The sequence below is a fragment of the Echinops telfairi genome, unplaced genomic scaffold (genome assembly GCF_000313985.2).
Source record: "Echinops telfairi isolate 266 unplaced genomic scaffold, ASM31398v2 ScPeMD7_18;HRSCAF=68, whole genome shotgun sequence".
NCBI classification, from domain to species: domain Eukaryota; kingdom Metazoa; phylum Chordata; class Mammalia; order Afrosoricida; family Tenrecidae; genus Echinops; species Echinops telfairi.
In genome coordinates this window covers 12263412-12272121 of record NW_022103915.1, presented here as the reverse complement: position 1 = coordinate 12272121, position 8710 = coordinate 12263412, and the positions used below count along the sequence as shown (strand labels likewise).

At 44.4% G+C, this 8710-nt stretch overlaps 1 protein-coding gene across 1 annotated transcript in view; it reads right to left on the bottom strand.

The window, feature by feature from the left end:
* Positions 1-8710, bottom strand: part of ATXN3 (ataxin 3) — a 32615-nt gene that overhangs the window by 2807 nt on the left and 21098 nt on the right. Inside the window, exons 8-9 of the mRNA XM_045288117.1 lie at positions 4105-4342; positions 2502-2598 (exon numbers count right to left, since the gene is read on the bottom strand). Coding sequence (XP_045144052.1) covers positions 2502-2598; positions 4105-4342 — 335 coding nt within the window. The remainder of the gene's footprint in view (positions 1-2501; positions 2599-4104; positions 4343-8710) is intronic.

Below are 8710 nucleotides of genomic sequence, written 5' to 3'. Positions count from 1 at the left end.
CGTCTTCCTCAATTACTACTTGTAATGGGAAATAAGACTCCACGTTTAAAAATGAAAAGGTGACCTGCTGTGCGAGTGAGGAAGAGAATCCCTTTGTGATTATAAAACACGTGTGAATGTTTCGAAAAGTATTGCTTCTCGGATTCCAGTTCAAGCATGAATGAGTTTATTCCAAACAAAACGTGTTTACACATGACCCTGTTGGCTGAATGGCTGTAGGCAGGTTCTCAGCCTTAAAGGTAGGCTGCCTTAAAAAAAGGAGGATACTTTTGGTGTCATGGGAAAAGTGATTTTGCAGTCAAAGTTAATATCTAATTTTTAATAAAGAGTAGTGAGCATTTTCCCACTTCGCTGGGGCTTTGCACCCAGTTCATGGGGCTGCAGAGCTAGCTCCATGAGACAGCCGGGCTGGCTTGGTGAATGAATACACGCACACCCAGAAACTAGTGGGAGGCCACTGACAGCTCTCTCGATAGCCGGGCACCATCAGCTTTCTTCACAACATTTGCTAATGCTTGTCTTCAGCAATTGTGTCGGGAGGGTGAGCATCACAGAATGCCAGGTTGTTAGAACAGAAAGTTCTTGCGTTCAGGGAGGACTTGAACAGAGGCCCAAAGTCTGTCCACTACCTCAATGTAATGCCATATAAATATATGTACATAGGCAATGTTATTTTTATTAATATAGTCACATAAGCGTACACTTATGTTTATACCTCTATCCATAGCTTTGCTTCCTAGCGCTTTTGTTTCCTTTCACCTTCCTCCTGCCCCACCATCATGATCCCCCTTCTGCATCTTAGTAATTCCTCTTATCTAGATTGCTGTTGCTCCAACACCACCAGGATCTCTATGTCCTCCTTGTTGTTGCTTTTAATTCCCTAGTTGATCTTTTGTCTGTGATGTTGTTTGCCCACTGCTCCTTTCCCCCACCCCCTCCTCCTGCCCCCAGGCCCCTCCAAACTGTCAGCCCATTGCTTTCTCCTCCAGCTTGCCTCTCATGCTTATCTCATATTGGTAGGCAAAACAACAATGATAGAGACAAAGCAAAAGAGTGAATAAAAAGAGAACTAGCAAAAAAATGAAAAAACCAAAAAGCATAATTCCTGGTCCACTGACCTTTATGACTATCTCCCCACAGGTCCTAGGGGGTTCCGGGAACTGCCCCTCCTAGCCTTAAGTCTATTTTGGGGGCTCCTCAGGGGTTTTGTGGCTTTGCTTTGCTCCCTGATTACTTTTATTTTCAACACTAACAAAACCAAACTCACTGCAGTCAAGTTGATGCCAACTCGGGTGGGGCTAGGATTCTAAGGGAGAGAAGACAGACAGGGCTGCTGAAAAAAAGCAAAACTGGCTGTGTGCTGACCCTCTGCAGGAGAAAAATAGCGGTTCATTCTGCCAACTTCTCTACTTTAATAGAAATATGAGTTTAACACACCAAAAAAGTTCATTTAAAAAATTTCAAGGAAGTGAAGAGTACTAACAAACACTGTTTTAAATCTTACATAAAATGCACCCCATTAATCTATCACTGAATAAAGACTAGAAATAGCTCATATTATGGGGATGTCCGTTGAGAAGAACTTTCCCTCATACACTTCACCCTATCTCACTGACTTGAAAAAAACAACAAAATAGAAAACAGGTAAACATCATCTCATTTCACTCTGCCATCCGCTATAAAATGCACTGGTCTTTTAAGGGACTGCGACACTAGGTGCCTGGTAGGCTGTGAGCTGCTTCTCACTTCGTGTGGAGGTACAGCTTTCAGTCGAAACACAGTGGGCAACAGGGCAGGTCCAGCCACTGGCTTCTCACGTTCTGAGCTGGTACCCAAGGCCCTGAGTGTATATTACAACTTGTGTGAGCTTTAAAGGGAGAACTTGATTCAAAAAAGAAAAGAGGTGATGGTGGGGGTGGAAGATGTGTGTGACTCTCAGCCATGAGGACAGGTCTTTTCCGAGGATACGAAGGTAGACGTGGGGAGCAGGTGATTCAGGTTTGTCTCTACATCCCTGAGGCCTGAAGTAGCACTGAGCTGAGGCATTCACCACCACCTCTCTGGGGGACTGAGCCCCTAAAATGCTGACTTTTCCTACAGACTGGCAGTAGAGCCTGTAGTGAACTCAGATCAGCAACAAGTAAGCTGGCAGGCAGGGCAGGGCAGGCCTGGTTCTTGCTGTGCTTTAATTCCACCTTCCTCTTGATAGTCCAAGTGCTAAACAGGTGCCTTCACCCTAGCTCACTGACAGTTATCCAGTATTGGGGCACAGTTGTCCCCTAAAACCACAGCTGATGGCAGAGCTTACAAACATACTTGTTATAGGGTCAGACAAACAAGAGAAACACTCATTTGTTCAGCACCAGGTTCAGGCCATAGCAGCCTTCTCAGAGGTGACCCGACTAGTTGGTGTAAGCCAACCGCGATTTGTTTGCAAAGTGACGAAAAGCACCAAAGCACACATCCAATAAGCAATTTTAATCTTGTACCAACTGCTTTACTTTTCAAAGTAGGCTTCTCTTCTCTTCCGCAGCTCTTCGGAACTCAGATTTGTACCCAATGTCTGGGGAGTATCTTGAGCTGTACTTCTGGAACTACCTGAAAACAAACAGAAAAGTCCTTCATCATTTTATTTACCAAGAATTACATATCCTTCCTTGAGCCCGTTTGTAAAATGTCTTTTTTTGGGGGGTGGTAAAATGTCTTTTTAAGAAATGCTACTATTCTGAGATTCGAGGCAAGTGGCTGAAAGTCTCCATCTAGAGCAGTGGTTCTCAACCTTTCTAATGCCTCAACCCTTTCATACAGTGCCTCATGTTGTGGTGACCCCCCCCAACCATAAAATTATGTTTGTTGCTGCTTCATAACTGTAGTTTTGCTACGTTATGAATCAGGTGACCCCTGTGAACGGGTCGTTGGCCCCCAAAGGGGTTGTGACCCACAGGTTGAGAACCGCTGATCTAGAGAGTGATCACTGTATCCAACCCTGGTACTACCTGTGACGCAGCAGGTGAGAGGAAATATAAACCATCCACCACCCACACACCCACACGGGCTGCCTTGAACGTCACAGAACAGAACCTTGACTTTCAAGAGCGCAGCTGTTCCTGGAAACAGCTTAGGATCAACATCCCTATAAGAAACCCTTTTCCTGGATTCCTTCCCACCCTCAAACATTTGGGTACTACACTGTAAATATGCTTTCATGTTCTCACTTAATGATTGTGCCAACGTGGTATTCTGTCCACCTGTGCAATGAATGGATTGTTGTCGCTGGTCTTTGTAGTGGGGGTGAAGTGCCTGACTCCTGGTCAACCCCTGTGTGTGTCAGAGGAGCCCTGGTGGGGTAGTGGGTTACAAACTGGGCTGCTAACCACAAGGGCAGCAGTTCAAAACCACCCGCTGCTGTGTGGGAGGAAGCTGGGGCTTTTTACTCCTGTAAAGAGTGAAAGTCTCAGAAACTCGCAGGGGCAGTTCTACTCTGCAGTACAGGGTCACTATGAGTCAGAATCAACTCCATGGCGACGAGTTTGATCTTTCGGTTTTTGATTCTGATATATATATATAAAAATATAGATGATATATACATGTTATGCATGTGTGTGTGTGTGTGTGTGTGTGTGTGTGTGTGTGTGTGTGAAGCAAGAGATAGCAGTGGCTTCTAGAAACTGATTTCCTTGGAAGCTTCCTGTGTGGCAGGCACCAGAAATACTGAGGACTAATGTCTACGTGGGTGTCTTGTCTCTTTACTACTAGCTGGGTTCAGATTCACCAAGAATCCTGGCAAGATGGCTTAGTGGCCAGGAAGAAATTCCATGATCTTTTAATTCCATTTCCCACAAACCTCTTAAAGGAGTACTTCAAGTTTTCCTTCTCTGACAGGCTTCTTTCTGCCTTACACAAATACCAGCTTTTGTGGGTTGTACTATTTTGCATCCTGTTAGAACATCCATGCTAGCCAGTGTAAGAAGTGCTCTGTGTTATGAGAAATCCAAGGGAACAGCTAGTTCTTGGGCAGTGACTGCACTACTTCACCAGTGCACTTCCTGGGACGCAGAACCAGCTGCTCAATTGAGGCGACAGTGCCTCTGGGAACACCTGTACCTTGCATGCTGAGCTGAATCGCCCTGCGGAGATCGGCTTCCTCATCTTCCATGTCAATTTCATGGCGACTTAGTGCCAGAGCCTTTTGCAACTCCTCCTCATCTTCATCTAATATCCCTGGCCCGTCATTTGTTTCCAAGGCTTGTTCCAGGTCTGTTGTCTGGACTCTGAAAAGCACAAACACTGATAATAATGGCAGACAAAACCTTCTACATTTCCTAACAGATACTTTTCCAATCTAGAAAAATCAGAAGTCTTCAAAAATGAAGCCATATGCAGGCATAAAGATTGATATCCTAGGCATTAGTGAGCCCAAATGGACAGGCAGTGGTCATTCTGAACCGGCCCGTAATACGGTTTATGATGCTGAGAATGACAAGGTCAAGGGGAATGGCATTGCATTCTTGCCCAATAGAACACTTCCAGTACAATGCTGCCTGTGACAGGATCTATCTATACAACCACGAGGGAGACGCGTTAGTACAACTATTATGCAAATGTAAGCACCAGCCTCTAAAGCCAGTGACAAGGAAACAAGAATCCTACCGTCTACTTCAGTCTGAAGTTGATCCAACATGCAATCTAGGTGCCCTGATAGTTACTCATGACTGGAATTTGAAAGCAGCAAACAAAGAGGAAGGACCAGTAGTTGGAAAATCTGGCCTCAGTGATAAGACACAGAGCTGAAACCACATGACAGGATTCGGTAAGACTAGCGTCTTCGTTGCAAATACCTTTATGCATCACCATAACCAATGACTCCACACGTGGCCCTCACACGATGAAATCCAGAGGAACCAAACTGACTCCATCTGCCGGAGGAGAAAGGACCCTGGTGGTGCAGGGGGTTGTTTGTTGGGTTAATAACTGAAAAGCCAGGAGCTAGAACCCACCAGAAACACAGAGGCTGTCTGCCCCTGTAAATATTTCCAGCATCAGAAACCAAACTGTCTATCAGACAGTCCTACTCTGTCTGAGAGAATCCCTATGAGTCAGCGTTGACTTGGTGCCAGTGGAGTTTGGATTTGGTCTTAAGTAGGAAGAGATGATGGAGAAAGCTCATTATCTTCAGCCAAAACAAGACCAGGGGCTGTGTAGACCACCAACTGTTTGTATGCAAATACAGGCTAACTCTGAAGACAATGTAAACAAGTCTACAAGAGCCAAGATATGGGCAACAAATGCACAAATGTGCTTGACACCACAGATGGATGTATGGATTGTGAAGAGTTGTATGAGCCCCCAATAAAATAATTTAAAAAAAAAAAAGAGTCAAGATATGACCTTAAGCCTATCCCACCTGAATTGAAAGATCATTACAGGTACAGATTTGATGCACTGAACACTAATGACCAATGACCAGATGAGTTCTGAGATGATATCAAGAACATCACACAAAAAGCAAAAGTTATTGAAAAGACGGAAGTGGATTTCAGAAGAGACTGAACTTGCTCTTGAACAGAGTAGCGAAAACAAATGGAAGAAATGGTGAAATAAATGAGATGAACAGAAACTTTCAAAAGGCAGCACCAGAACCCAAAGAAAAGCATAATAATAAAATGTGCAAAGACCTGGAATTAGAAAAATGAACAGGGACAAAAACTTCCGGTATATCTCAAGCTGAAAGAAGGGGGAGGAAAAAAAATCAAGCCACGAGTTGCACTAGTGCAGGAAGCATCAGAGGAAGATGGAAGAAATAAACAATCACTGTACCCAAACCAACCGATAGCCATTCGACCATTCGAGAGGTAAGCGCATGATCAAGAAGCAGCTTGTAGACAGAAGTGGATTGCACAGAAGGCATTAGTGAGAAACAAGAAAACAAAGCTTCAGGAACTGATGACTACCAATCGAACTGTCACAGTGAGTTGATGCTGTGCAAGAAGCACTCGATAATCTATTCCATGAAATTTGGAAGACCTGGCAAATGGACTCCAAAATTTAATGTCTGAGCCCATTCCAAAGACAGGTGACCCAACAGAAGGTAGAAATTATGGCACAAGATCATTAATAGCATATGCATGTAAAATATTGAAGATGAGTAAAAACCAGTTGCAGCAGCACATCGACAAGAAGATGTTACAAATCCAAGCAGATTCAGAAGAGGACACGGAAAGAGGAACGTCATTGCTGACCTCAGATGGCTCTTGGCTGCAAGCAGAAGACAAAGGGAAGACCTGAGTGTCATTGACCATGCAGACACCCAACCGTGTGGAGCGTAACGAACTATAGACAGCACTGAGAAGAACATGAATTGCAGAACCCCTCAGTGTGTTCATGTGGAACTGGGACAAAGACCATGATAGAACAGGGGACACTGCATGATTTGAAATCAGGAAAGGTGTCCATCATTGTTGCATCCTTAGTCACACTCATTTCGATCCAAGGAGCTGCACTGCATGAAGAGGGACACGGCATCAGAGTGAGCGGCGCACGGGGGAACCACCTGTGATGTGCACACACAATCTTGCTGCCTAAATGCCAAGAGGACTTGAAGCACTTACTGATAAAGAGCAACGACTACACCCTTCAGAATGAACTATCACTCGATGCAACAAAAAAAATTTTTTTAAACTAACTCTCAAAACTGACAGCATGATAAACACAGAAAAGACTGGAGTTATCAAGGATTTCATTTTACTGTGACCCACAATCAATGCTTATGAAAGCAGCAGCCACAACGTAAAATGACATTAGAAATGGCATTAGAAAAACCGGATGCACAAGACCGCTTTGAAGTGTTAACGAGCACAGACCTCCCTTTGAGGACTAAGGTGTGTCTGACCAAGCCTGTGGTAGTTCCAGGTGCCTCTTGTGGAAGCGGGACAATGAGTGAGGAAGGCAAGAAAGAATGGACGCACTGAAATTGTGCTGGCAGAGAATCCCGAGAGAACCGAGAACTGCCAGAACAAACAGAGAAGTACAGCCAGAATGCTCCTTAGAACTGAAGGTGGTTGGTGGTAGGGTAGGGGAAGGAGGGGATAAAAGGAAGCTGGTATCAAATAGTTCAAAAAGAAAACGTATTGAAAATGATGATGGCAGCAACTGTACAATTATACTTGATCTAATGGAACTATGGATTGTAATAATATCTGTTAAGGGCTAATAAAACGTTGAAAACAAAAACTTCTATAAACACACACACAAAGAACAAGATGGTTGACTTCATGTGCTAGTCTTCAGACCCTGACTCTGGAGGGCAGGGGCAGGGAAAGGAAACCCCCAAGGCCATGAATTGACACAGCTGTTGCAATAATGGGCTCAACATAGCAACAGTTGCTGGCTACGATTGATGCATGGTTTGTAACGAGAGGTGTAAGAGCCCCCAATGAAAAAACGGTGCCGATACAGGCAGTGCTTCATGAGTGTGAAGAGCCGCGCTGGTGCTAACAACATGCACTGGAAGGAGAATCTAAGGAACACGCAGCAGTCCTCCCTCCCCTGTGGCAGGGTTCCATCCCCACATGTTTCTGTCATATATCCAATACCCATTAAAAAGTATTCGTTATTATTGGATTTTTGTTAGTATCTTAATAGAATGTAAGCATTACTCGTCTTCAGGGTTGGTGAGAGAATGGCATCAGCAAATGACAAGCTGCAACAGCCACCCGACAGCACAGGGCAGAAATGTCCCCTGTGAGTCACAACCTGTGGGTCACGACCCCTTTGGGGGTCAAACGGCCCTTTCACAGGGGTTGCTGAATTCGCAACAGTAGCAAAATTACAGTCATGAAGTAGCAACGAAAATAATTTGATGGTTGGGGGTCACCACCACATGAGGAACTGTATGAACGGTTCGTGGCATTAAGAAGGTTGAGAACCACTGCTCGAACTCTTCATGGGAGTAGAAAGCCCTGTCTCTCCTGCAGAGCCAGCTAGTGGTTTTGAACTGTTGACCTTGTGGATTGCAGACCACCGTGCTACCTGGGCTCCTATGTATGTGATGTGGTACACTTCCTAATGATAAATCACACAAAACGGGGAAGTGCACTTTGTGAGTCAGGGACTACCCGTCTTTAACTCAAAGAGTTCATTCATGTTTGTACCAGTAAACTTCAGTGACATGGGAGGGGCTAAAAAGTCAACACCACAGGCTGCTAACTACAAGGTCATGGGAAAGAGATGACGCTTTCTACTCTCATAGAGATTTACTCTTGGCAAAAAAATAATATCAATTTATAAATGATCGAGGGTTCGTGAGGGAGGGGAAAAAATGAGGAACATCTGATACCAAGGGCTCAAGCAGAAAGAAAAGGTTTTGAAAATGATGATGGCAACAAATGCCCAAATGTGCTTGACACAATGTAGTATGCATGTATGGATTGTGATAAGAGCTGTAAGAGCCCGCAATACAGTGGGGAAAAAAACAAACAAGATTTACTCTCGGAAACCCACAGGAGCAGATTGGTTCTGTCTTATAGGGTTGCTCTGAGCTGGAATCAACTGGATGCCAGTCCGGGTTCGGAGGCTGGGGGAAGTAGGGAGCTAATGATAATAGATAATTAGATAATAGAGAATGCAGAACGTAATCTGAAAGCAGTGTGTCTAAAGTACATTTAAAACGATGAATTTTGTGGAACGTGAATTCTGTGTCAACACAACAGTT